This window comes from Pseudonaja textilis, chromosome 3 (genome assembly GCF_049901715.1).
Source record: "Pseudonaja textilis isolate UNSWEBS1 chromosome 3, rPseTex1.2, whole genome shotgun sequence".
Lineage (NCBI taxonomy): Eukaryota > Metazoa > Chordata > Lepidosauria > Squamata > Elapidae > Pseudonaja > Pseudonaja textilis.
In genome coordinates this window covers 1,778,762-1,806,429 of record NC_141992.1, presented here as the reverse complement: position 1 = coordinate 1,806,429, position 27,668 = coordinate 1,778,762, and the positions used below count along the sequence as shown (strand labels likewise).

Sequence of the window (27,668 nt, the reverse complement as noted above, 5' to 3'; positions counted from 1 at the left end):
TTCCCTCCTTCCTTCCTTCACTCCCATCTCTCCTCCCTCCCTCTTTCTTCCACTCTCTATATTCCCTCCTTCCTTCCCTCCCTCCCATCTCTCCTCCCTCCCTCCTTCTTCCACTCTCTATATTCCTCTCCTTCCTTCCCTCCCTCCCATCTCTCCCTCCCTCCCTCCCTCCCTCCCTCCTTCTTCCACTCTCTATATTCCCTCCTTCCTTCCCTCCCTCCCATCTCTCCTCCCTCCCTCCTTCTTCCACTCTCTATATTCCCTCCTTCCTTCCTTCCCCATCTCTCCTCCCTCCCTCCCTCCTTCTTCCACTCTCTATATTCCCTCCTTCCTTCCTTCCCTCCCATCTCTCCTCCCTCCCTCCCTCCTTCTTCCACTCTCTATATTCCCTCCTTCCTTCCTTCCCTCCCATCTCTCCTCCCTCCCTCCCTCCTTCTTCCACTCTCTATATTCCCTCCTTCCTTCCCTCCCTCCCATCTCTCCTCCCTCCCTCCCTCCCTCCCTCCTTCTTCCTCTCTATATTCCCTCCTTCCTTCCCTCCCTCCCATCTCTCCTCCCTCCCTCTTTCTTCCACTCTCTATATTCCCTCCTTCCTTCCCTCCCTCCCATCTCTCCTCCCCTCCCTCCTTCTTCCACTCTCTATATTCCCTCCTTCCTTCCTTCCCTCCCATCTCTCCTCCCTCCCTCTTTCTTCCACTCTCTATATTCCCTCCTTCCTTCCCTCCCTCCCATCTCTCCTCCCTCCCTCCTTCTTCCACTCTCTATATTCCCTCCTTCCTTCCTTCCCTCCCATCTCTCCTCCCTCCCTCCCTCCTTCTTCCACTCTCTATATTCCCTCCTTCCTTCCTTCCCTCCCATCTCTCCTCCTCCCTCCCTCCTTCTTCCACTCTCTATATTCCCTCCTTCCTTCCCTCCCTCCCATCTCTCCTCCCTCCCTCCCTCCTTCTTCCACTCTCTATATTCCCTCCTTCCTTCCTTCCCTCCCATCTCTCCTCCCTCCTTCTTCCACTCTCTATATTCCCTCCTTCCTTCCTTCCCTCCCATCTCTCCTCCCTCCCTCTTTCTTCCACTCTCTATATTCCCTCCTTCCTTCCCTCCCTCCCATCTCTCCTCCCTCCCTCCTTCTTCCACTCTCTATTTCCCTCCTTCCTTCCTTCCCTCCCATCTCTCCTCCATCCCTCCCTCTTTCTTCCACTCTCTTTCTTCCTCCTTCCTTCCTTCCCTATCTCTCCTCCCCCCTCCCTCTTTCTTCCACTCTCTCTATTCCCTCCTTCCTTCCTTCCTCCCATCTCTCCTCCCTCCCTCTTTCTTCCACTCTCTATATTCCCTCCTTCCTTCCTTCCCTATCTCTCCTCCCTCCCTCCCTTTCTTCCACTCTCTCTATTCCCTCCTTCCTTCCTTCCCTCCCATCTCCCCTCCCCCTCCCCCTCCCTCCCCTTTCCACCCATCTCCTCCCTCTCTCTCAAATCCCCGTGCCGTTCACCTCCCTCTCCGCAGGGACTCTGGGCCGGCTCCAGGCAGAATCCCAAGCGTTCTCCCCTCCTGCCCTGCCCTGCCCTGCAACCCTGGGGAAATTAGGAAGCCTTGCACCCTGAACTCGCCGGAGCTGGCCAGCCCTGGGGCACCCTCACCCCTTCCACCAGCACCACTTGTCTCTGGCCGACGGCCGCGGCCTGGAGGCGGGAAGCTTCTTCCCGAAAGACGGTGTTCAGCTCCTCCAGCCGGCGGTGCTTCACTTCGGGCGGGACGTCGTCCGGCAGGCGGTGAAACGCCCGGGTTTTCTGGGGAACAGAGACACCGAGACATGGAGGTCAGGATTAGAGAAGGCAGGAAGCAGGTCTGGGACCCTGGACTCAATCCGGGGACTGACCAAGCAGCTGACCGAGCAAAGAATGACCAGGCCAGGACACATCCTGGCAGATGCCTCTGCACTGGTCAGCCCTGTAGGGTGGACCAGACTAAGGAAATAACGCCCTGTGGGACTAGAACAGGGGTCGCCAACCTTTTGGACCTCAGGGACCACCAAACTCATCATTTTAAATTCCAAAGACCCTGGGAAAATCCCCCCAAAAGTCTGCAGGAAAATCCCCCACTTCGTTTTCCTACCGATCGATCGTTCTTTATTTGGGATCGCAGGAGACCGTCTCCAGCTCCGTTCTCAGGGAAAGAGAAAGAGAGAGTGGGGGAGACTTTTGGCTTCATGCAAGGAAAGCAGCAGAAGCCGCAGAAGTCTTTCTTTCTCTCCCCCAAACTCCGCCAGAAACGAGTCTTTGCCGGCACAGCCTCTTGGAGCAGGAGGCCTTGCAGGGTCCCAAAGACTCATTTCTGGCAGAGTTTGGGGGAGAGAAAGAAAGACTTCTGCTGCTTTCCTTGCATGCAGCCAGAAGCAGAAGAAGAAAGAAGCGGAAAGAAGCAGCCCGGTGGCCAGGCCAGGCGCGTGGGGTGAGTGGGGAAAGTTCCCCCCTCCACCCTTTCCCCCCCTCCCCTCACTACCTCGTGTTGTGCGCAATGCAAGCCTTGTGTTTGGGAGGAATGGACAAGAGAGCAACATGTGTTGTGTGGCTTACGGGGGAGGAAAGGGCCCTGATTCCCTTCATTAGCCACACCTGGGAAGACAGCTTAGAAGAAAGGCATGCTGAGTTTAGCGGCAGCTGCTGGGAGCAAACGTGACTTTATCCTGTGTTGTCATCGAGGGCAAAATTGGGAGCGAATAAAGGGACTCCTACTGATTATCTGACTGTGTTGCCTTTGTGCCACACCCCTTTTGGGTTATCACACTGCCACTGTAAATTCGAACGGTCACTCAACGAACTGTTGTAAGTTGAGGACTACCTGTGCTTCATTGGAATAGCTTAGAAATGGAATCTTGTAAATCCAAATGACTGTCCACTCCCTGACTTCATCTTCGTCTAAACTTGGGGAGGACGTGGCTTGAGATGTTTTCTCACGCTGGTTTCTTGGCCTCTTATCTAACCTAGATAGCAGCTCTTCCCCCTGCCCTTCAAGGCCACTCCCTTCACCGCTTTTCTGTGGTCTTAGAGACTTTGGGCGCATCAGCACCAGGAGACGGTGAGTTCTAGTTCTGTCCTAGGCATGAACACCGGCTAAGTGACTTCGGGCCAATCACCAGGAGACGGTGAGTTCTAGAAAGGCAGCTGGTTGACTTTGGGCTAGCCCCCTCTCTCTGTCATCCCAACCCACCTCACAGGGCTGTTGTTAGGGGGGAAATTAGAAATAGAATAAACAGAGATGGAAGGGACCTTGGAGGTCCTCTAGTCCAGCCCCCTGCTCAAGCAGGAAACCCTATACCATTTCAGACAGATGGCTGACCGGTCTCACCTTAAAAACTTCCAGGGTTAGAGAACCCGGAAAGTTTTTAAGAAGAGATTGGACAATCACCATTTCTCTGAAAAAGACGAGTGCAGGGTATATTCCCCAACTTGAGGTATTTGCAAAAATCATAAAAGGAGGAATTGTGGCCTCTTGGCCACCGGCCCCTCAAGCAGCTGAAACAGAGGAGGAGGCAGCGTTGGAGTCAGGGTCACCATCAGGGTAACCTGAGAGCTCCTGTGAGGAAAAGAGAGAGAGAGAGAGAGAGAGAGGAGAGAGGGAGGGAGAGAGAGAGAGAGAGAAGGAGAGAGAGAGAGAGAGAGAGAGGAGGGAGAGAGAGACCGTCAGCCCTCAGTTGGAGAGTCAACAGCCTCCAGGTCTGGCGGTGGCTGATGAGGAAGAGGAGGAACAGCTGGGTCCAGTGCCTGAGGATACGCAGAAGGCAGAGGAGAGGAGAGCAGTGGAAATCTACGGGCCGGTCCTTGACATGGAAGAGCCAAGGGGATAAAAAGGAAAGGTGGGGTGAATCGATGTGACAGACAACTATTCAATCTCCCTGCTGGACAGACTTTGGCCTGCAATGAGAGAGAAATTTTTTTGACGGGGCTGCCGGCGCTCCTAGTCAAGGAATCCTTGAGTTCACTTCCGAGGGTTTGTCGTGTTTGGGAAGCTGGCTCAGGATACAAATAAATAAATAGCAATTCAGCCCGCCGTTGCAACATGGGCACAGCCACCACAGGTGCAAATCAGCCCTGTTGAGATGTGCCAATGCAGTGGGTGCCCAGGCCTCACCTGCCGCTGGCTGTAGGCAAAGATGTAGGCGAAGTGGTAGCTGACCTCACGGAGGAGCGACAGCGTCTGCAAATGATCGGCCTCTGTCTCCCCACAGAATCCGGCGATGAAGTCACTGGTGAGGGTTGCATCTGCAAACAGAAGAGGTGGGATCTTCCTCCTAGCTCATTAACCGTCTCCAACACGGAATATCCCCATCTTCATGGCTCGTAATTTTTTTTCTTTTTTAAAAAGAGAGCCAGGGATAGTGGCCAACCCATGACATAAAGGTGAGAGCAGAAGGGTGATACGTAATCGTAGGCAAATAAAGGCAACGATGCCGTGTGGCTGCCAAATACCTTTTTCACACAACCCCTGTATCATCTGTACGCTATCCTTAAAAGTCCATAAATATGTAATGTGAGTCTGGAGAAGGGGGTCATCCGAAAGCATAAATGAGACACGCACCTACCTGGTAAATAATTGCGGAGGTGGTATACAAGCTCCAGGTACGATTCCCGCGTGTATCTGGAAGGATGAGGACATGGATGTCGGGCCCCAAACCAAGAATGACACATGAAGATCCTTTCGAGCCGAGTTCTATACCTGTAGACAGAATCTGGCCAGACTGAAGGCTCGATTCTCTGCATCTAAAATAGACTCTGGGAACTATGGAGGAGAGGCTGTCTTCACCCACTTTCTCTCACACAGGCTATCTGTTATATCATGCTCTTTTGCATTGCACCGCTCCCTCTTATGATGCCACCTGATTATATTCTACCACATCACGTGTAAACTCCCTCAGCTTCCACATGTGGACTTCGATTCCCAGAATTCCTCAAGTCACCCTGTCTTGGGCGCCAACCAAGAACGACAGGTGGCGATTCTTCCAGGCTGAATATTGTTTCACACCTATAGACAGAATCTTGCCAGACTTAAGGACTCCACTACCTCAATCCACAATATATACTCTGGGAGTTATTAGGGAGAGGCTGTCTTCACCCTCTTTCTCTCACACATAGTATCAGGTTTGAATGATCTCCTGGGGATCCACTGTCTCACTACCTTCCATCACATCCTGTGTGGACTTCAACTCCCAGGATCCCCCTCAGCCACCAGGGGTGGGACCTCTAATTAAGGAGGACATATATACATAAAATGTTAGAATGTGCGGAAATGGATAGGCTCACGTTAGAAATGAAAGAGAAAGTGAACTCCAAATGTTATATAACGTGGGACAAATGGTATGAATGGTCAGAGAACAGATATGGAAAGTAGGAAAAATAGATTAATGTAATTAAAGTATGAGATCTTAAGATAGTATTATTCCAGACATATAAATAAGAAGGTATAGAAAATAGATGTAATTATATTTATAATAAACCACAATATATCTGTTAATGTATAAATAATAATCTATATAATAAGAACTATAAGATATAAATATTTGTCGATGCCAAAACGCTGTTACAAACATGATTAAGACTTGTATTTGTGAAAATGTAATGAATATGTTTTAAAAAAAGAATGACATATGATGATTCTTCCAGGTTGACTTCTGTATTGTTCCACACCTATAGACAAAATCGTGCCAGATTGAAGACTTCACTCTGCATCTAAAATAGACTGGGATCTATTAAGGAGAAGCTGTCTTCACCCACTTTCTCTCACATGGGATATCCAAGTTGAGTTTCCTCTCTTACTCCTCTGCAATGCCCCTCTCCTCTTGGGACGCACCTCCTCACTACAGTTCATCCCATCAGGCATGGACTTCAACTCCCAGCATCCCTCAGCTATCATATGTGGACTTCAACTCCCAGAATTCATCAGTGTCAAGGCCAAAAAACCAAGAAGGACAGGTGGAAATTCTTCCAAGCTGAGGTCTTTATTGTTCCACACCTATAGAAGACACTCTTGCCAGAGTGAAGACTCTACTCTCTGCATCTACCACAAAGTTCTCCAAACCTGGCAACTTGAAGACTTGCAGCCTTCAACTCGCCACGCTGGGGGATTCTGGGAGTTGAAGTCTACAAGTCTTAAAAGCTGCCATGTTTGGAGATTCCCTGCTCTACGATAGACTCTGGGATCTATTAGCGAGAGGCTGTCTTCACCCTCTTTCTCTCATACGTAGTATCTGGGCTGAGTTGCCTCTTTACTCTTCTTGGAAAGCAACTCCTCCCTCCTGAGGGATCCAGATCCTCACCACCCTCCTCCCGGGTGGCAAAATTCGGCTGCCTCAAATCTTCTACAAACACACAAGTACACGGGATGAAATGGGATACGTGTTTTGCTTTTGTGTTGCAAACCAGAAACTAAGCAAACGGGTGGAATTTATTGCTGGTATTTATTTTTATGCAACAACTCCAGTAGTATTCAGGCGTGGTGCAGTGGCTTAGAGGTGGAGCTTTCGCCTCACAATCAGGGCACACTGAGAATTATATCGGCTGCAAAAACAATCCTCTGGATTGGCAACAGGAAGGGCACCTGGCCAGTAAACATTCAGCTCCATTCAGATGCGCAGACTCCACCCCCGAAGCAAGGGATTATGGGGTGGTTAATAGAGGATGATGAACTACGGTAGTAGTCAGCCAATAGATGACTGTTTACAAGTTTGGATCTATGGTGTTCCTGTTCCTTGTTTTCTGTTAACAGTTCTACAGTTGAGCAGTAAAGCACATGGTAACTGTGCTCTTTGTTTGCTCTGTGTGGTGCTTTATATGCAGTTCTAACACGAACTTCCCCAATGTTTTAGCAGAATGGGCTGCTGAAAGGGGATGCCACATGGCTAGACCTTTTCAAGGCGCATTAAGAGCCCCTTGCAGACACTCACATACACACAAACACGGATCTCACCCCCTGTTCATGGCCTCCAGGACACGGGAGCTGCCGCTTTGGGCAGGAAGGTGCACCTGTTTGCAGATATTGTGTCTTTCCCGCATGACCTCGAAGACCTGCGAAACGCAAACGGGGTTGTTACTGGCACACCGCTGCCGCTGGTGGGTGAGAAAGAGGTCAGCGGGGCCTGACCCACCTCATCCGGGAAATCTTTGGGGTGCGGAGAAGTGAAGCGGATCCTCATCTCTGGGTCCACGGCAGCCACTCGGTCCAGAAGCTCGGCAAAACGCAACCCGCCCTTTTTGGCTTTGTAGACGGTCCGGAATCCTTGTCTGAGCTCAGGTGATGCCAGGGAGTGAAACTGAACCTCAGAGTTGTCCCGATAACTGTTGACATTCTGGCCCAAAAGGGTCACTTCTTTCACCCCCTAAGAGGAGAGGAGATGAAAAGATGTTTGTCAACGGCTTCCTATTTACGACCGCTGCTCTGTCCCCCAGGCCACGCAATTCCCTTTGGCGGCCTTCTGACAAGCAAAGTCGATGGGGAAACCAGGTTCACTTAACAACCGGGGTTTACTAACTTATCAATGGCAGTGATTCACTTAACAACTCCGGCAAGAAAGGTTGTCGAATGGAGAAAAACTCACTTAACAAATGTCTCAAATAAGAATATTGGGCTCAGTTGTGATAGTAAGTTGAGGACGACCTGTCAGCCATATTGACACGACCTGTATTGCAGGCTCACTCACTGCTCACTGCCAGCAGTTTGATTCTCACCGGCTCTAAGTTAACTTTCTCTCATTCCGAGGTCAGCAAAATGAGGACCCAGATTGTTGGGGGCAAGAGGCTGGCTTAGAGAGGGCTGTCAAGCACCGTGAAGTGGTATATAAGCCTAAGAGCTATTGCTACCGTCTTTCCTTCCTTCTTCTTTCCCTCCCTCCCTCCCTCCCTCCATCCATTCTAAAGGTTGCTCAGCCTTCCATCCTTCCGAGGTCAGTAAAATGAGACCCAGATTGTTGGGGGCCAGAGGCTGGATCTGTAAAACTGCTTAGAGAGGCTGGAAAACACCGTGAAGTGGTATACAAGCTTAAGGGCTATTGATACCTTCTTTCCTTCCTTCATTCCCTCCCTCCCTTCCTTCCTATGGTTAACTCAGCCTTCCCTCCTTCTGAAGTGGGTAAAATGAGGACCCAGATTGTTGTCCTTCCTTCCTTCCTTCCTTCCTTCCTTCCTTCCTTCCTTCCTTCCTTCCTAAGGTTGACTCAACCTTCCACCCTTGCGAGGTGGGTAAAATGAGGACCCAGATTGTTGTCCTTCCTTCTTTCCTTCCTTCCTTCCTTCCTTCCTTCCTTCCTTCCTTCCTTCCTTCCTTCCTATGGTCGACTCAGCCTTCCCTCCTTCCGAGGTGGGTAAAATGAGGACCCAGATTGTTGGGGGCAAGAGGCTGGCTCTGTAAACCGCTCAGAGAGCTGGAAAACAACATTAAGTGGTATATAAGTCTACAGGCTATTGCTACCTACCTACCTTCCTTTTCCTTCCTCCCTCCCTCGCTCCCGCCCTTCCTTTCTTCCTTCTAAAGATTGACTCAGCCTTCCATCATGCCGAGGTCAGGAAAATGAGATCCAGATTGTTGGGGGCAAGACACTGACTCTGTAAACGGCTTAGAGAGTATATCTAATCTACATATCTTTCTATCTCTCTGTATCCTCTACCTGCCTACCTACCTACCTACCCATCCATCCATCATCCGTATCGTCTGTCTGCCTGTCTATCAGCTGAGGTCCACCCATCTGAAAGCATGCTGGCTGGGGAATTCTGGGGGTCGAAGTCCACAAGTCTTAAAGGTCCAAGGTTGGACCCCCCTGATATAGGGTCCCCTGATATAGGGTCTCCTGTGGGACCTCCAAGGTCACTTCCAACTCTTCTGTTATTCTATTCTGGATTCCTCACTTCCCCAGAAGGGGCTGGGAAGAGCCTCTCTCCACCCTGAGCAGAGTTTTTAGTTGACTCTCTCAGGCCTGGTCAGAGGTTCAAGTCCAGGGCCCCCTACCTGGTCTGAGAGCATCTGCACTTCCTGGAGAATGGAGGCCAAGGGCCGGCTCCGTTCGCGCCCACGAGTGAAAGGGACGATGCAATAGCTGCACATGTTGTCACAGCCACGCATGATGGAACTGGGAGAGAGAAAGCAAGCGATCATTACGGGGACAACACAAACTGCTTTTTCAAGAGGCAAGTGGGCTGGCTTTCTGGTGGTTTTTTTTTTTTCCTTTTGAAGACGTTTCGCTTCTCATCCAAGAAGCTTCTTCAGCTCTGACCGGCTAGTGGGGAAGGATTGATGTTCCTTGCAGACAGCTGGTCATTTGCATCCTTTTAGAGGGACGTTGAGGCCACTTGGGAGGTTGGTCTGTGTCCTCGGGGTTACCTGAGTGGTGCAAATGGTTCTTGTAGTCTGCAATTTTTTCCCCTCTGGGAATGCATTCTGACTGCCACACCATTCCAAGGGTGTCCATCCCAAATTGTGTAGCTAAAAGTCTGTATAGATCCTAAGCCATCCAGGTCAAGGTTGTCCCAAAGAGAACTACCTATCTGGTTATCATCTATCTAGCTCCCATCTTTCTATCAATCCAACCTAATCTAATCCCTAATCTGATATATTTCCATCTATCATAGCTATCTGGTTATCACCTATCTAGCTATCATCTCTCTCTCTCTCTCCCAATCGAATCTAATCCCTAATCTAATCCTTAATCTAATCTAAGTCAATCTATCATAGCCAGCCATCTAGTTATCATCTATCTATCATCTCTCTCTCTCTCTCTCCCAATTTAATCTAATCCCTAATCTGATCTATTTCAATCTATCATAGCTATCTGGTTATCATCTGTCTAGCTATCATCTCTCTTTCTCTCTCTCTCCCAATCAAAACTAATCCCTAATCTAATCTAATCCTTAATCTAATCTAAGTCAATCTATCATAGCCAACCACCTGGTTATCATCTATCTATAATCTCTCTCTCTCTACTAATTTAATCTCATCCCTAATCTGATCTATTTCAATCTATCATAGCTATCTGGTTATCATCTATCTCGCTATCATCTCTCTCTCTTTCTCTCTCTCCCAATCTAATCTAATCCCTAATCTAAATCAATCTATTATAGCCAACTATCTGGTTATCATCTATCTAGCTATCATCTCTCTCTCTCTCCCCCAATCTAATCCCTAATCTATGTCAGTCTATCGTGGCTAGCTCAGTCTATCATAGCTAGCTGTCTGGTTATCATATATCTAGCTATCATATCTATCTATTATCTATCTAATCCCTAATCTAATCGATTTCAATCTATCATAGCTAGCTAGTTATCCTCCATCTAGTTATCACCTTTCTAGCTGTCTGTCTCTCCAAGGGAGATGGGCAATTTAGAAATATGAACTATGTATCAATTAACCAATCGATCAATCTTCACCGCCCAGAGCCCCTCCCCGAGGGAGATGGGTGATTAAGAAACAAGAACTACGTATATATCAATCGATCGATCGATCTTGGGCATTTTCCGCCTTCCTGGCTCCTGGGTAGGATCAAAGCAGCAACAAACCAGGTTTCTCCTTACACGAAGGCCGTGGTGGCGCCAGGGTTGAGGTGGACGGGCAAAATGTCCGCGTAGGTCTCGTCCAGGGAGAGGAGGACGTTGGCCGCCTGCTGGCCGGATTCAGCCACCATCAAAAGCCGGGGCAGGTCCCGGTAAGCGTCTGGGCCGGCCACAATGTCGACCAATTTCTCCTCCTCCAAAATTTTCTCCTTTAGCCTCTCAGCCATGCAGCCTGCAAGAAGGTGAAGAAGCGTGAGGAGAGGAGAGGAGAGGAGGGAAGGGAAGGGAAGGGAAGGGAAGGGAAGGGAAGGGAAGGGAAGGGAAGGGAAGGGAAGGCAGGAAATCTTGACCTGGAGATGCCGGTTTCCCATCCTAGCCGCAGATTTTAACAGGTTCAACATGATGAGCTGCAGAACTGATGGAACCTCTTTGGGTCTAGCAAAGGGGACGGACGGACCACTTTTTAATACTCCCCCAGATTAAAATCCCATGGATTAAAATTAAGGACCAGGCGAGCACCCGGAGCTGAAAGATTTCCTAGTTATATGAGCTTTGTTTCAACACCTTTAATCATTACTGAGTAGATTCATATTCATCCATTCCTTACGCCTTCGCATGGGAAGGCTTACCAAAGAAATATAGTTAATCAGGAATTTATCCCACGTTTATTATTTTTATAAATGACTCAAGGAGGCGAACGTACTTAATACTCCTTCCTCCTCCATTTTTTTTTTTCTCACAAGAACCCTGAGAGGTGGGTTGGGCTGGCCCAAAGTGACCCAACCAGATTTTGTGCCTAAGGCGGGACTAGAACTCACTGTCTCCTGGTGATTGGCCCAAAGTCACCCAGCTGGCTTTCATGCCTAAGGCGGGACTAGAACTCCCCATCTCCTGGTGATTGGCCCAAAGTCACCCACCTGACTATTATGCCTAAGCCGGGACTAGAACTCCCCGTCTCCTGGTGATTGGCCCAAAGTCACCCAGCTGGCTTTCCTGCCTAAGGCGGGACTAGAACTCACCATCTCCTGGTGATTGGCCCAAAGTCACCCAGCTGGCTTTCACGCCTAAGGCGGGACTAGAACTTCCCAGTCGCCTGGTGATTGGCCCAAAGTCACCCAGCTGGCTTTCATGCCTAAGGCGGGACTAGAACTCACCGTCTCCTGGTGATTGGCCCAAAGTCACCCAGCTGGCTTTTCTGCCTAAGGCGGGACTAGAACTCACCGTCTCCCGGTGATTGGCCCAAAGTCACCCAGCTGGCTTTCATGCCTAAGGCGGGACTAGAACTTCCGTCGCCTGGTGATTGGCCCAAAGTCACCCAGCTGGCTTTCATGCCTAAAGCAGGACTAGAACTCACCGTCTTTGGGTGATTGGCCCAAACCACCCACCTGGCTTTCATGCCTAAGGCGGGACTAGAACTCACAGTCTCCTGGAGATTGGCCCAAAGTCACCCAGCTGGCTTTCATGCCTAAGGCGGGACTAGAACTCACCGTCTCCTGGTGATTGGCCCAAAGTCACCCAGCTGGCTTTCATGCCTAAGGCAGGACTAGAACTCACCGTCTCCTGTTGATTGGCCCAAAGTCACCCAGCTGGCTTTCATGCCTAAGGCGGGACTAGAACTCACCGTCACCTGTTGATTGGCCCAAAGTCACCCAGCTGGTTTTTCTGCCTAAGGCAGGACTAGAACTCACCGTCTCCTGTTGATTGGCCCAAAGTCACCCAGCTGGCTTTCACGCCTAAGGCGGGACTAGAACTTCCCGTCGCCTGGTGATTGGCCCAAAGTCACCCAGCCAGCTTTCATGCCTAAGGCGGGACTAGAACTCACCGTCTCCTGGTGATTGGCCCAAAGTCACCCAGCTGGCTTTCCTGCCTAAGGCGGGACTAGAACTCACCGTCTCCCGGTGATTGGCCCAAAGTCACCCAGCTGGCTTTCACGCCTAAGGCGGGACTAGAACTTCCGTTGCCTGGTGATTGGCCCAAAGTCACCCAGCTGGCTTTCATGCCTAAGGCGGGACTAGAAGTCCCCGTCTCCTGGTGATTGGCCCAAAGTCACCCAGCTGGCTTTCATGCCTAAGGCGGGACTAGAACTCACCGTCTCCTGGTGATTGGCCCAAAGTCACCCAGCTGGCTTTCGTGCCTCAGGCGGGACTAGAATTCACCGTGTCCTGGTGATTGGGCCAAAGTCACCCAGGCGGCTTTCCTGCCTAAGGGGAGGGGGACTAGAACTCACTGTCTCCCCAGTGATTGGCCCAAAGTCACCTAGTTGATTTTCATGGTTAAGGTAGGACTAGAACTCACTGTCTGCTGGTGACTGGCCCCAAATCACCCAGCTGCCTCAGGCAGGACTAGAACTCACCGTCTCCTGGTGATTGGCCCAAAGTCACCCAGCTGGTTTTTCTGCCTAAGGCGGGACTAGAACTCACCATCTCCTGTTAATTGGCCCAAAGTCACCCAGCTGGCTTTCATGCCTAAGGCGGGACTAGAACTCACCGTCACCTGTTGATTGGCCCAAAGTCACCCAGCTGGCTTTCATGCCTAAGGCGGGACTAGAACTTCCCGTCGTCTGGTGATTGGCCCAAAGTCACCCAGCTGGCTTTCACGCCTAAGGCGGGACTAGAACTTCCCATCGCCTGGTGATTGGCCCAAAGTCACCCAGCTGGCTTTCACGCCTAAGGCGGGACTAGAAGTCCCGTCTCCTGGTGATTGGCCCAAAGTCACCCAGCTGGCTTTCCTGCCTAAGGCGGGACTAGAACTCACCATCTCCTGGTGATTGGCCCAAAGTCACCCAGCTGGCTTTCCTGCCTAAGGCGGGACTAGAACTCACCGTCTCCTGGTGATTGGCCCAAAGTCACCCAGCTGGCTTTCACGCCTAAGGCGGGACTAGAACTTCCCGTCGCCTGGTGATTGGCCCAAAGTCACCCAGCTGGCTTTCATGCCTAAGGCGGGACTAGAAGTCCCCGTCTCCTGGTGATTGGCCCAAAGTCACCCAGCTGGCTTTCATGCCTAAGGCAGGACTAGAACTCACCGTCTCCTGGTGATTGGCCCAAAGTCACCCAGCTGGCTTTCGTGCCTCAGGCGGGACTAGAATTCACCATCTCCTGGTGATTGGGCCAAAGTCACCCAGGCGGCTTTCCTGCCTAAGGGAGGGCGGGACTAGAACTCACTGTCTCCCCAGTGACTGGCCCAAAGTCACCTAGTTGATTTTCATGATTAAGGTAGGACTAGAACTCACTGTCTGCTGGTGACTGGCCCCAAATCACCCAGCTGGCTTGCGTGCCTCAGGCAGGACTAGAACTCACCGTCTCCTGGTTATTGGCCCAACGTCACCCAGCTGCGGACTAGAACTGTCTCCCAGTGACTGACCCAGTCACCTTGCTGTTTATGGTTAAGGCAGGACTAGAACTCCCAGTCTCCTGGTGATTGGCTTATTGTCACCCAGCTGGGGACTAGAATTCCCTGTCTCCTAGTGACTGGCCCAAAGTCACCTAGCTCATTTTCATGGTCAAGACAGGACTAGAACTCACCATCTGCTGCTGACTGGCCCCAAATCACCCAGCTGGCTTTCGTGCCTCAGGCAGGACAAGAACTAGAACTAGAACCAGTCTCCTGGTTATTGGCCCAACGTCACCCAGCTGGGGACTAGAATTCCCTGTCTCCTAGTGACTGGCCCAAAGTCACCTAGCTACTTTTCATGGTCAAGGCAGGACTAGAACTCACCGTCTCCTGGTGATTGGCCCGACGTCACTGAGCCAGCTTTCACGCCCAAGGCAGGACTAGAACCCGGAGTCTCCTGTTTTCTAGCCTGGTGCCCTCATCGCTAACCTGAGATATGGAGGTGAGGCCACATCTAACTATGGGCAGCTCCAGCTTGTGAAAGGCCTGGCCTAATTATCCATCCCAGTCCCAGGTTCCCCCTCCAGAAAAAGTGGGACATTCACCTGCTATCCGGAGGCTCCCAGTCCATCCCCGGAGGGTCCCCCTCCCCGTAAGACCCTTTGCTGGGAGCATCCCTGTTACCTAAGATCCCGATCCGCAGAGACCCCCGTGAACGCTGCCGCTTGGTCTTGAGAGTTTTGAACACGCGCAGGCGATTCCGGACTGTCTGCTCAGCCTTCTCCCTGCCAAGCAATGAAACATGGATGAACCCTTGGCCGGGCCTGAAGACGAGTCACTCAAAACTCTGCCCCGGGGTAGAAGTGGGGCCCGTGGGTTCTTCCCAGCCCCTTCTGGGGAAGTGGGACGTCCAGAAACAGAATAACAAAAGAATTGGAAGGGACCTTGGAGGTCTTCTAGACCAATCCAATGCTCAAGATGACCAGAAGGACCAGGGGAGACAGGAGAGCATCTTCCAATATTTGAGGGGCTGCTAGAGAGAGGAGGAGGAAGGGGTCAAGCTATTTTCTAAGGCACCCCAAAGGGCAGACAAGGAATAATGGACGATCTATAAAGTCCTTTCCAACTCTGTTATTCTATTCTAAATATAAAGAATGGTTGCAGGAACCGGGCCTGGCTAGTCTAGGGAAGAGAAGGACTACGGGAGACAGGATAGCAAGTCTTCCAATATTTGAGGGGCTGCCCCAGAGAGGAGGAAGGGGTCAAGCTATTTTCTAAGGCACCCCAAAGGGCAGACAAGGAATAATGGACGATCTATAAAGTCCTTTCCAACTCTGTTATTCTATTCTAAATATAAAGAATGGTTAGAGGACCTGGGCCTGGCTAGTCTGGTGAAGAGAAGGACCAGGGGAGACATGGTAGCGGTCTTCCAAAGTTTGAGGGGCTGCCACAGACTGGAGGAAGGGGGTCAAGCTATTCTCCAAGGCATCTTTGAAGGCAGACAAGGAATAATGAATGGAAACTGAACAAGGAGAGATTCAACCTAGAAATAAGGAGGATTTTCTGACAGAGAACAATCAACCCATGGAACAGAAGTTGTGGGAGCTTCATCACTGGAAGCTTTCAAGAAGAGACTGGACTGCCATTGGTCAGAAATAACGTAAGGTCTCCTGCTTGGGCAGGGGGTTGGCCTAGATGACCTACAAGGTCCCTTCCATCTGTTCAAAAAATATGCCTGGGGTGTCCAACCTTGGAACTTTTAAGACTTGTGGACTTCAACTCCCAGAATTCCAAGACCAGCTGGGGAATTCTGGGAGCTGAAGTCCACAAGTCTTAAAGTTCCCAAGCTGGGACGCTCTTATACCATTTCAAACAAATGGTTGACCAGACTCTTCTGAAAAACCTCCAGTGATGGAACACCCACAGCTCCTGGAGGGAATCCATCCCAGTGATGAATTATTGTGTCAAGAAATTTCTTAGTTCCAGGTTGAATCTCTCCTTGTTCCGTTTCCATCCATTGTTCCTTGTCTGGCCTTTGGGTGCTTTGGAAAATAGCTTGACCCCCTTCCTCTTCTCTCTAGCAGATCCTCAAATATTGGAAGATGCTATCCTGTCTCCCCTGGTCCTTCTCTTCCCTAGACTAGCCAAGCCCAGTTCCTGCAACCATTCCTCGTATGTTTTAGTCTCCAGTCCCCTCATCATCCTGGTTGCTCTTCTCTGCACTTTTTCTAGAGTCTCAACCTCTTTTTTATAGCGTGGCAACCAAAACTAGATGCAGAATTCCAAGTTTGGCCTTACGAAGGCCTTATAAACTGGGATTAACACTTTGTGTGATCTTGATTCTCTCTCTGTTTATGCAGCCTAGAACTGTGTTGGCTTTTGGGCAGCTGAAACACACTGTTGGCTCATATTTAAGTGGCTGTCCTCAAGGTAAATGGTGCCGCATATTACGATTATTTCCAAATCCAAGCCAACCAGCAATCTTACCTGACGGAACAGGTGACAAGCAGAACCACATCAGCCTGAAATAGAGAAGGGGCAGAAAGAGCTGGAATTATTAAACACAAACAGGGGGAGGAAGAAACGTTTTCCCTTCCTTCTCTGGGATTAAACGTCCCTTATCTATAGAGAGTGGGCTGCTAGCCTAAACAGAAGCCTTTAAAAGCTCCATTTAAGCTAGGTGTTACACTCAAAACAGTAAGAGGGGGAAACTTATACTTGTTTTTTTTTTCTTTTTGTGTGGGTGTTAAGATCTGTATTAATTTAGAATTCATAAAAAAAAAAGGTAATGGAAAGGGAATATGGCAGACTAAAGAACCAGCTAAATCATTAAGTTTAATATAGATTAATAAAAGCAAGGAGAGACATCGATAACTTCATTATTATTACTATTAGGCAAATATATATTGTTTATTTTTATTTTTAAAGTAAATATTAAGGATTATATCTGAAATAATTGAAATGAAATGAAAAGATGTTTAGATTGAGATTAATGAAAGAATTTAGAATTAAACTTTATTACTATTTATTAGGGAAGTACATATTGTTTATCCTTACATTTAAAAATAAATACTAAAGGATTATTTTTGAAATAATTGAAATGAAACAAAATTGATTGAGATTAATGAAAGAGGCTAGAATTAATGTGTGTTCGTTTCTCTCCTTACTGAAAATCTGGAATGGAAAAGGTAATAATAGAATTAAGTAGGCATATATCAATGTATAATTGCTGTCATATTTGTATGTAAAGATGATGACCCGGAAATATGTTGTCCACTAAAAAGATTTTTGTTTTTAATGTGAAAAACTGAATAAAGTCTGTTTAAAAATAAATAAAAAAGCTCCATTTAAGCAGAGAATGCAGCCTTCCAGCATTCAGACTGGGTGGTGATAACAGGGGGCTCAGAAAAAGTTTAGCAAAATCTGTTACTCCAAAAGTTCCAATATTAATAACCACGAATTAAACTTTGTGTCAGCAAGGAGGAGGCAGGATTATTGTGTCACAAGACACAAGGTGACTCTGTCAGGATGTTGGACTGAATAGTGGGGTCCTGGGTGCTCTCTGAGTTTAGTTGTTTCCTTGCAGATGTTTCGTTACCCAACTAGGGGACTTCATCAATGCTAGAAGGGAGAGGAGTTTGCAGAGAAGAGGAGGAGGAGGAGGAGGAAGAGGAGGAGCTGGAGGAAGAAGACTGGTGGTCTTTGGTGCTGAGTTTGGCTATTTTCTGGCAGACATTTCATAACCTGATTAGGGAACATCATCAGTGCTAGAAGGGAGTGGGGAGGAAGGGCGACTGAGGGGTCCTTGGCACTCTCTGGGCTTGCTGTTTTCTTGCAGATGTTTTGTGACCCAACTAGGGAACGTCACCAGGGTGGCTGCTTCCTTGATTGGAATATTCACTTCTTGGTTGTTGGGACTCTAGTGGTAATCTTGGTGCAGCCTCTGCTCACGTGGGGGTTGGAGGCGTTTTCGAAATCAAAAGAACTACTCACAGACAAACAAGCTAACAGTAAAAAAATAGTCTAAACAAGGAACATTCCCACCAATACTGACACACCACCAGTATATAAATGAGAGAGAAAACCCGACTCCCTTTTAGCCCAGTTCGGTCATGAAATGTCTACAAGGAAGAGAAGAAAAAAGCAAGCAGAGAGCACCAAGGACCCCTCAACCCCCAGATTATGCACTGGGTCTTTCTGGGGCAGCAACCAACGAATGAGCGTCGAACTGGCGCTGCTCCCACTACTCCAGCCACTGAGGCCGCTGCCGGAAAAACGCCCGGCCTGGACTTTTGAGTACCTCCTCCAGGTTGCTGGTCCTCTGGTAACCACTCCGCTGGAGGATGGCCCAGGCGGTCTCCGTGTCGCTGACATTCATCTGGCAGCCGTAAGTCTCCAGATAGACTAGGAGGAAGAGGAGGAATAAGGAAGTGAAGGAGGAAGAGGAGGAGGAGAAGGAAGAGGAGAAGGAGGTGAAGGAGTAGGAAGAGGAGAAAAAGGAAGAGGAAGAGGAGGAAGAGGAGAAAGGTGGAAGAGGAAGAGGAGGAGGAAGAGAAGGAAGAGGTGGAGGAGGAAGAGGAGGAAGAGGGTGAAGGAGGAAAGAGAAGAAGGAAGAAGAGAAGGAGGTGAAAGAGTAGGAAGAGGAGAAAAAAGAAGAAGAGGAAGAGGAAGAGGAAGAGAGGAGGAAGAGGAGGAGGAAGGAGGTGGAAGAGGAAGAGGAGAGAGAGTAGGAGGAAGAAGAGGAGGAAGAGAAGAAAGAGGTGGAGGAGGAGGAGGAAGAGAAGGGGGAGGAGGGGGAATAGGAAGAGAAGGTGGTGAAGGAGTAGGAAGAGAAGGAATAGGAAGAAGAGGAGGAGGAAGAGGTGGAGAAGGAGGAGTAGGAGGAAGAGGAGGAAGAAGAGAGATTCCTTAAGACAGAAGGCACCGAGTAGTTGTACCCCTTATTTTTGGAGGTTTCTCCATTCTCTATATGGGTAGTCCTTGACTTACAACATTCCTTTAGTGACCGTTCAAAGTTGCAGCACTGAAAATTGGGACTTACGGCCACTTCTCACACTTACGACCATTGCAGCATCCCCATGACCACGGGATCAAAATCCAGGCGCTTGCCAACAACTATCTAGGACGACGGCAGCATCCCATGCGGTCATGCGATCCAAATTCAGACACTCGGCAACTGACTCGTGTTTATGACGGTCGCAGTGTCCCATGATCCCCTTGTGTGACAAGCAAAGTCAGCGGGGAAGCCCCGGTTCACTTCCCAGCCATCCCTTCACAGCTGCAGTGGTTCACTGAACTGTGTCAAGAAAATGGGAGCAAAACGTACTTAGCGCCCATCTCACTTAGCAGGGGAAATTGTGGTCGTAAGTCAAGGACTACCTCTAGAATTGTTAGCAGCCCCTTTGGGCCAAGACCCCCTCCCCCCCATTTCTCACGGAGGAGAAACCCACCCACCTAAGTTAAAAGACTAGACAGCCACTTGTGTGAAATAGTATAGGTTCTCCTGCGTGAGTAGTGTTGCGGTTCGCCGGCATCAGGTGAGGATGGCTGAAGCCTCGGAGAGCGAGGACTCAGGTGAGGGGCCTGCGTGGGACGCAGGGATGGGGCCAGGACCGTCAGGGAGTGGAGTGCTGCCTTCGGAACTTGTGGAGGCTGGCAGCAGTGAGGAAGAGTCCCCTGAGGAGCCTGTGCTCAGTGCATGTGTGTGCGCAGGGCTGCTCGAAGGAAAGAGTAGCTGCAACAGCACGGGCGACTCGGGAGTAAGGCTGCAAGGTAATGGCCCCTCCCTTAAGGGATAAAAGCCAGCTGAGAAACAGGAGTTCTTTGCAGGAAGTAAAGACGTTTTGAAACTAGAGCTTTGTGGACGTTAAAATATCTGAGTTGGTGTTTGGAGACTCTTTGATTTATTGTTTAGGAACTTTATCTGGTGTTCTTGGCAGCCTTGCAAAAAATTGGCAAGGCTTTTTCTTATTGGAACTACCGTGTTTCTCCAACAATACGGCCTCCACCAATAGGAAGGCCAAGCATGTTTTATTGGCAAAAAATCAAATTAAGCCCCTCCCCCCAAATTAAGGCCTATATTAAACATGCGAAATGGGGGGGGGGAATGGCGGGGGGAGGGGGCGGCTTGCCGTTAGGAAGCAGTTTTGTTGCATACCCGGATATGGTGCTGCCTGCGTTGACTTTGGCGTTGGTGGGGCACTTTGTATCGGGAGACCTTCCGCCACCGTTGCTTTCCCTTCTCCCTCGCTGCCGCGGCGTTTAGAGCAACACCGCGGTGTTTGGTGCAGCCACGCGCAGCCAGCCAGGGCTCCTCTCTGCAACCGGAGCCCGGAGGAGACACTCGGCTTCAGGCGCTCCTGTCGCCGCTTTCCCTTCGCCTTCAAAGGCAAAGCCAATTCTTTTAAAAACGACGCCCTACTACCAGTACGACAAAGCCTCCCCTGCCCGAGTGGGCAACCCAACCCCACGTGGGGAGGCGAATCTCCCGGGGCTGCAGCGCAGGATCTAGGAGAAGCACCCTGGGAGAAGCACCCAGCTGCCATCCCTTCCTGGCACCAGGCAGAGCACCAAGAGCTTCATCTGGGGTGCTCAGCACAGCTGACAGGCGGGCCCTTGTTAGGGATACACCCTAGCAGAATCTGCACGGCAGTCAGGCAGGCAGGCAAAATATATGAGATAAACATTTTTGTAGCTTACACTCAGTAAAACAGATACACTGTGCTAGTTAAATAGTTTATTCCAGTAAGAGTTTTAGCATAGTCAAAAAACAGTCCATATATCATTCACTAATTCAGTCCGTCCGGGGATTATTCAGTTGCAAAGTCCAGTGTCGAAAAAGAGGTCAGTAAACTTACAAATATCAGTCCAGTAATATATCTCCTCGCAGTAGAGATATGAAGAAGTCAAACCTCCTTTCTTCCTTCAGCAGCAGGGAACAGGCAGTTAGCAAACCATCAATCCATCAATCGTCAGCAATCCAGCAGGTTCTCTTGCTCCCTCTTATGGTGGTTTCACAACCGCACCCCAAATTACATGCTTTGCAGTTTAAAGTGACACACACTTAAACTTACTATCATAGTTTATATATATTATTTTACTCAAACTACGTTAGGTAACCTATGTTATTCCTAACAGCCCTCCTGCCCGGCAGCGGAGCTCTCGCCAAGGCAGCGAGAGCCTCCCCGCTGGACCCTCCGCTCATCCCACCAGGGCCGTGCCGGAGCCGTGCGGGCTGGGTAGAACCAGGAAAGTGAGCTAGAGGTGCGCGCCCATCTGCCAAGCAAAAGAGCCGGGCCGACCCGAGCTTGGCTTCCTTCCCAAGTCCCTCCAGCGCGAACGTGAAGGGGCCACCGGGAGAGGCCGCCCGAGGCAGTGATAGCACCCACCCATCCATGGACAGGGAGGCAAGGCGACAGCCTGTGCCACGTCCTCCTCCGAGCTGAGCCCCGCCGAGTCAGCGCCTCTGCCTGATGCCCGTTCCGCTGCAGCGTTTGGAGCTGCCGGCGCATTTGGAGATGCGTGGGGACGGGGACAGGCTGGGCGAGGGGTGGAAAGGACGGGCGGCTTCGGGCTCTCTCTGCCGGCCAGGGAAGCAGCGCTGCCATCGCCTCGCCTCCCTGTCCGTGGATGGGTGGGCGCTATCACTGCCTCAGGCAGCCTCTCCCGGAAGCTCTCCCAAGCTCAGGTCGGCCCGGTTCTTTTGCTTGGCAGGCGGGCGCACACCCGCGGCTCACTTTCCTGGCTCTGCCCAGCCCATACGGCCCTGGCGCGGCCCTGGCGGGATGAGCAGAGGGTCCGGCTGGAAGGCGCTCGCTGCCTTGGCGAGAGCTCTGCTGCCGGGAAGGAGGGCCCGCCTGTCAGAAGCTCTTCGCACTCTGCCCGGCACCAAGCAGGGATGGGTGCTTCTCCCTAGGTGGGCCGATCCTGCGCTGTGGCCCCGGGAGATTCGCCTCCCCGTGTGGGGTTGGGCTGCCCTCTCGGGCAGGGGAGGCTTTACTGTAGTAGGGCGACATTTTTAAAAGAATTGGCTTTACCTTCGAACGTGAATAGAAGGCGGCGACAGGAGCGCCTGAAGCCGAGTGTCTCCGCCGGGCTCCGGTTGCAGGGAGGAGCTCCACATGGCTGCGCCAAACGCCGCGGCATTGCTCTAAACGCCGCGGCAGCAAGGGAGAAGGAAAAGCAACGGTGGCGGAAGGTCTCCCGATATGACGTGCCCCACCAACGCCAAGGTCAACATCCAAGCTGTCGCTGCCCGCGCACCTGAGGTTGCAAGTGGGGGGGGGGAAATTAAGTCACCCCCGAAAAGACGGCCTAGCTGTTTTTGGGGGGGGTCAAAAAAAAAAATAAGGCCCGGCCTTATTTTGTGAGAAACACGGTAATTAGTTGGAAGCAGCCTTTTATCTGCGAAGAAACAGGATTCGTAAATGAAACATTAAAAGGCGGTGCTGTTACCTTTGTCTCGTGTTTGCTCTCTTGGAACCAGGTTTGGGTCAGAACAAGTAGGAGGCTGGACTACAAGACCTCCAAGGTCTGATTCTCTCTCTCTCTCTCTCTCCCTCTCTCATTCTCTTCTCTTCTATTTTATTCCCTGTTCCATTCTACTATTCCATTCTCTATTCTCTTCTATTTTCTTCCCATCCAACTCGACTCTTGATAACCATAAGGACAGTTTTCTTAGCAGCAACAAGGACAACTTGACCCTGTCATTCTGGGACTCCATGACCCAACCTACAACCTCAGGGTTTCCTGGTGGTCCCCCATCCATCCAAATTCAAAAACAGGTTCAACTCTGCTCGGGGCCCAGGCTGCTGTTTCATCGCGAGGGAACTGTTTTGCCGATGTAAGTGGACAAACTCACTGTGATTGCCCAGCAGGACACAGAGAGCCTACCCCCGCAAAAATGTCCCTATTCAAAATCAAGTCAGCGCTTGATCGTATGTAGCATTTCAGGAAAGGTGTGATGGAGCAGCCCTACTCACCTTTCTTCGGGGAACCTGCCAGGCTGGTGGGTCCAAGGTAAGGGGCGGGGTCTTCCAAGACGTCAGCTGGCAAGCGATCCTGCCCAGGAGCAGCCGATTGTAGGAAATGCTGCAAAGTTGGACCCCCAAGTAGTCTGGAGCGGAAATCTTCAAGGCTTCCTTCGCCTCTTTGTTTTTTGATGGGGGTCCCAGGATCCGGACTGCAGGTTGAAAGCCAGGCCTGGAATCCCGAGCGCACGGACCGACACAGAGGCCTCGGGCAGACCAGCACACCCCGCAAAGCCAGCATCTTGGCACGAGGCCCTCCTGCTCCCTAAAGCAATGGATTAGAATGATCAGCCGTCTCTTGCTAGATGCCTTTCAAACAAAATGGGGAGGGGGAGAGACGTGTCATTTCAAAAAGAGCTATGAATGAATGAGCCGGTCTGTCTCTCAGCCAAACCTACGTTGCAGGATTGTTGTGGGGAAAGAAAGATTAGGGATGCTCTCTCCCTAAAAGGTTTAGGTAGGTAGGTAGGTAGGTAGGTAGGTATAAGTAGATAGATAGATAGGTAGGTAGGTATAGAAGGAAAATAAGAGAGTAAGATGTGTATGGCAATGTTACTATGTGCACAAGATATATGTACCCAACGGACACACTGTTGAACAGGAAGATGGTTTTATTTGTTTTTGTTTTTGTTATAAAAATAAAAAACTTTTTCAAAAAAAAAGGAGGAAAATAAGATAGATATAGATAGTTGATATAGAAGGAAGATAGATGGAAGATAGATATTAGATGGAGAATTAGATATAGCTAGCTAGCTAGATAAATAGGGAAGAGAGAGAGAGAGATGATAGATAGGTATACAAGGAAAATAAGAGGTTGATATAGAAGGAAGATAGATAGAAGGAAGATAAATAGATATTAGATGAAGAGAGAATTAGATGAAGAGATAATTAGATGATAAAGATAGATAGATAGAAAGATAAGAGATAGATAGGTATTAGATGAAGAGAGAATTAGATGAAGAGATAGATAGATAAGAGATAGAGATAGATAGATATTAGAAGAAGAGAGAATTAGATGGAGATGGATAGATATAGATAGATAGATAGACAGACAGATATTAGATGAAGAGATAGATAAATAGGGAAGAGATAGATAGGTAGATAGATACAGAAGGAAAATAAGAGATATAGTTGATATAGAACGAAGATAGAAGGAAGATAGCTAGCTATAGATGATATAGAAGGATAGGATAGGATTGGAGCCTAGGTACATAGGTAGGATAGAGACAGACAAACAAGAGGTAGATAAGACAGGTGATAGAATTTTATCCCAACTTTTAGGTAAGGAACTTTCCTAAACCTGTTTCTTTTGCATGTTTTATATTTATATACACATGAACACAAATATAAAAATCCATGTGTAGACATATTTGTAATATTATTAAAACTATATATTTTACATGTTCATATCATTTTGTAGTATCATACACACATACATGCACACACGCACAACAGAATATATACATATATATATCTTCTGCGCCTAAAAAGGTGGGATAAAATGGTGTGTGTAATATGTAATACAGGTAATATGCGTGTGTGTGTGTGTGTATAAAATTATAGTTATAACGATATACACACACGCTCTTATGCCCCCTTTATAGGAGCAGAATTCCTCCTGCCTCCTCTTTTCCCCACAACAACCCTGTGAGGTAGGTAGGCCGGCCGAAAGGTCCTGGCTTGGAGCCCCCCCCCGCCTCCTTCCTTTCATTCATTCTGTCACTCATTAAATTATCATTATTATTCATTTTACCCCACCTTTTCGGGCGGAGAACACCCCTAACGCCCGCTCCCCACGTCCAGAGAAAGGGCGGAAGAGGGGCGGCTCTCGCCGGGGCTGCCCGTGGGAGCAGCGCCCCAAACCAGAGGCAGGAGACGGGGAGACACCAACCCACGGAGCCCCAAGGACGAGCGGAGGCGCGTTTTGAGGGACGGACACCGGAAGTGCAGAAGGGACTTCCGGGGGGGGAGGAGCCGAGTCTTCCTACAATAGCGTGGCGCAGCCTCTGATCACGTGGGCGCCTCTAGCGCTGGGGGTGCAGTGTCCAAAGTGTCCCCCTCGGGAAACGCTCTCCGCGGCGCAAACTTTCCGGGCTCTAACCTTCTGGCCTGCTTCCCTTTCTTTCCTTCAACCTTGGGAGGTTTAAGAGGGGTGGGCTTCCTCCCTCCCCCAGAAGACCCCAGCCAGTAATCAGTAGGATTGGAGAAGTGTTTTTCACGCTTAGCCTCTCTGACGTGGATGTATGGACTTCTACTCCCAGAATGCCTCAGTTGGGAAATGGGGGGGGGTACAGCAGTATTTTCCCCAGCTTGGAATTCTGGGGGTTGAAGTCCACCCATCTTAAAGGCGCTTGGAAACACTGTTATGTGCCCTGTTATGTCCCTGGAACTCTAGGAGTTCCCACTCAGGTCCGTTCGTGTTGCGGGGGCGGCTGCCCCCTCGCTCATTGGTTGGTTCTCCCCAGCAGCCAGCTATAAAAGCAGGCTGCGGGGTCCAAACAGTTGCTGATCGCTGCGAGCCAGTTCCAGGCTTGGCTAGCGCGTTCAGTCCTTTATTACCTCAATAAAGTATTTGTTGCACTCATGCTCTGGTTCAGCCTCTCATTACCCAAACTTAACATGCCCCGCTGCCCTGGCTGATCCCTCTGGGGCTTATGGGCAGCCCGACTACATTGGCATTTGGCTCCCACTCCCATTGTGTACTACGCGACATTAACCTGGATGTTGGGTTAACCCAGGTTCTGTGTTCATACGGTGGCTTTAAAGCAGGGGTCTCCAACCTTGGCAACTTTAAGCCTGGAAGACTTCAAGTCCCAGAATTCCCCAGCCAGCTTTGAATTCTGGGACCTTAAAGTCCTCCAGGCTTAAAGTTGCCAAGGTTGGAGACCCCTGCTTTAAAGCCACATTAAACCCCCAAGGTGAATGGGGGTGAATGCTGACCCACCAAGGAATGCCACCTGGGGCCATACATTGTGTGAGGAACCTGGGGTGTGAAGTCATCCAAAAGAAATAAAGTAACCAGGAGGCTGCCTGCCCTCTTAACTAACTTAAATCCGTGCAATAGCTCCTCTTCTGTGGTAGGCAGCGCAGAGACAAACATTTATAATTGAGGTACCAAAGGTGTGTTGTTTTTTTCAGGAGGCAACTGGACTTTCTGGATTTTCTTCGAAGACGTTTTGCTTCTCATCCAAGAAGCTTTTTCAGCTCAGAAATTTCCTGATATTAAGGACAATTAACCAGTGGAACTGCTTGACTCTAGAAGTTGTGAGTTCTTCATCAATGGAGATTTTTAAGAGGAGACTGGACAACAATTTGTCTGAAATGGAGCAGGGTTTTCCTGCCTGAGCAGGTGATTGGACTAGATAGTGTGGAAAGGGAATTTCACGAAGGCAGTAGTGTCACAAAAAAACAAGAAAAGCCCAAGGGGAACATCAGGTCAGCCAGAAAACAAACTTACATAGGAAAAGGAATCAAATAAAAAGTATTAAAGAATCCCTCTAGACAAAAGCCTAAGTAATTAAGAAAACTAGACAAATAGGAAAAGGAAACAAAAGATAATTTAGAAAACCCTTACAAACACAGGACATACCAAATAAGCAAAACAAACAGACAAAAGACACAAAATATAAATTACAAAAGGGACAGACAGGAGATTGCCACAGAACAAATATGAAAAACTATCTTAAAGCTAAAAGAGATTACAGAAAACCAATAATACAATCTGGCCACCCCGCGGAGTTTGCCCTCCGGCAGAAATAAAGACAAACCAAACAGGATTTGAAACATTAGGCACAAATACAAACACTCACACAAAATCAACTTACAAAGGGAGAAAAGGGTATAAAAATCCTGGGACTTACCATAAGAAGCTAGCTAGCCCAGGAACGCAGATTTCTCGCTGTTCTCCACCTTCCTGTAAAATAAAAAGATCCAGCTTTCAAGCAGTTGTCTGTATCCTTGCGCCGGAGCTCTCTCGGCGGGAAAATCAAATCCACGAAAGAAAGGCATTTTGACACCTTTCAACAATAGGTCCCTCCCAATTCTGCTATTCCTCCTCCTCCTCCTCCTCCTCCTCCTCCTCCTCCTCAAGCACTGATGATGTTCCCTAGTTGGATCATGAAACATCTGCAGAAAACAAGCAAGTTCAGAGAGCACCAAGGACCTCACAGTTTTTTCTTCCTCCTCCTCCCAAACCTCACTCCCTTCCAGCACTGCTGATGTTCCCTGGTTGGGTAATGAAATATCTGCAAAAAAAAAAAAACCAAGTTCAGGGAGCACCAAGGACCTCACAGTTCTCCCCCTCCTCCCCCCCCTCCCCCTCTTCCCCTCCCCACAAACCCTTCAAGCACTGGTGATATTCCCTAGTTGGGTCATGAAATGTCTACAAGAAAACAACCAAGTTCAGAGAAGACCTCAGAGTTCTACTACCCCATCACAAAGATTCTCTTTCATTGCTTCCTGGAGCATTGTGCCAATGAGCCAGCCAGTCTCTTCAGTATAATCGTTTAATCTCCTTGCCAAACATTGACAGATGGGTGATTCCTGCTTGGTCTGGAACGCCTGCCAAGGAGTTGTCTGGTTTTGTTTCATTTGTGAAAGCAGCCCAGGCGGAAGGGGATTACGTCTGGGAGGGAGCCACAGCCATGCCAAAGGTTGGGCCCTGTTTGAGGAGGGGTGTCCTACTTCCTTCCTTTCATCTCTGCAACCCTTGGCAGCTAGAACATCCCATTTCCGCTTGCTCAAGGTTGATGATCCCATCCTCATTGTGATGTCCCACTGGACCTTT

General features: G+C 49.5%; 1 protein-coding gene across 6 annotated transcripts in view; it reads right to left on the bottom strand.

Annotated features, from left to right (window-relative positions):
* CDK5RAP1 (CDK5RAP1 mitochondrial tRNA methylthiotransferase) overlaps nucleotides 1–26,903 on the bottom strand; it is a 32,596-nt gene extending 5,693 nt beyond the window's left edge. Inside the window, exons 1-12 of one of the 6 annotated variants that reach the window (XR_015742654.1) lie at nucleotides 26,743–26,903; nucleotides 22,835–23,147; nucleotides 18,154–18,257; nucleotides 16,341–16,375; nucleotides 14,538–14,638; nucleotides 10,545–10,755; nucleotides 8,986–9,106; nucleotides 7,133–7,363; nucleotides 6,955–7,052; nucleotides 4,574–4,629; nucleotides 4,123–4,253; nucleotides 1,632–1,781 (exon numbers count right to left, since the gene is read on the bottom strand). Coding sequence is in view for 3 of the 6 variants with exons in the window: in XM_087928776.1 (XP_087784902.1) it covers nucleotides 1,626–1,781; nucleotides 4,123–4,253; nucleotides 4,574–4,629; nucleotides 6,955–7,052; nucleotides 7,133–7,363; nucleotides 8,986–9,106; nucleotides 10,545–10,755; nucleotides 14,538–14,638; nucleotides 16,341–16,375; nucleotides 18,154–18,257; nucleotides 22,835–23,147; nucleotides 26,743–26,745 (1,560 nt within the window). In the remaining 3 variants the exon portion in view is untranslated. Of the gene's footprint in view, nucleotides 1–1,625; nucleotides 1,782–4,122; nucleotides 4,254–4,573; nucleotides 4,630–6,954; nucleotides 7,053–7,132; nucleotides 7,364–8,985; nucleotides 9,107–10,544; nucleotides 10,756–14,537; nucleotides 14,639–16,340; nucleotides 16,376–18,153; nucleotides 18,258–22,834; nucleotides 23,148–24,640; nucleotides 24,838–26,742 lie in introns of those variants that run through there. The other 5 variants (XR_015742652.1, XR_015742653.1, XM_087928776.1 and 2 more) reach the window with 5 other exon arrangements.
* Nucleotides 26,904–27,668: the final 765 nt, after the last annotated feature.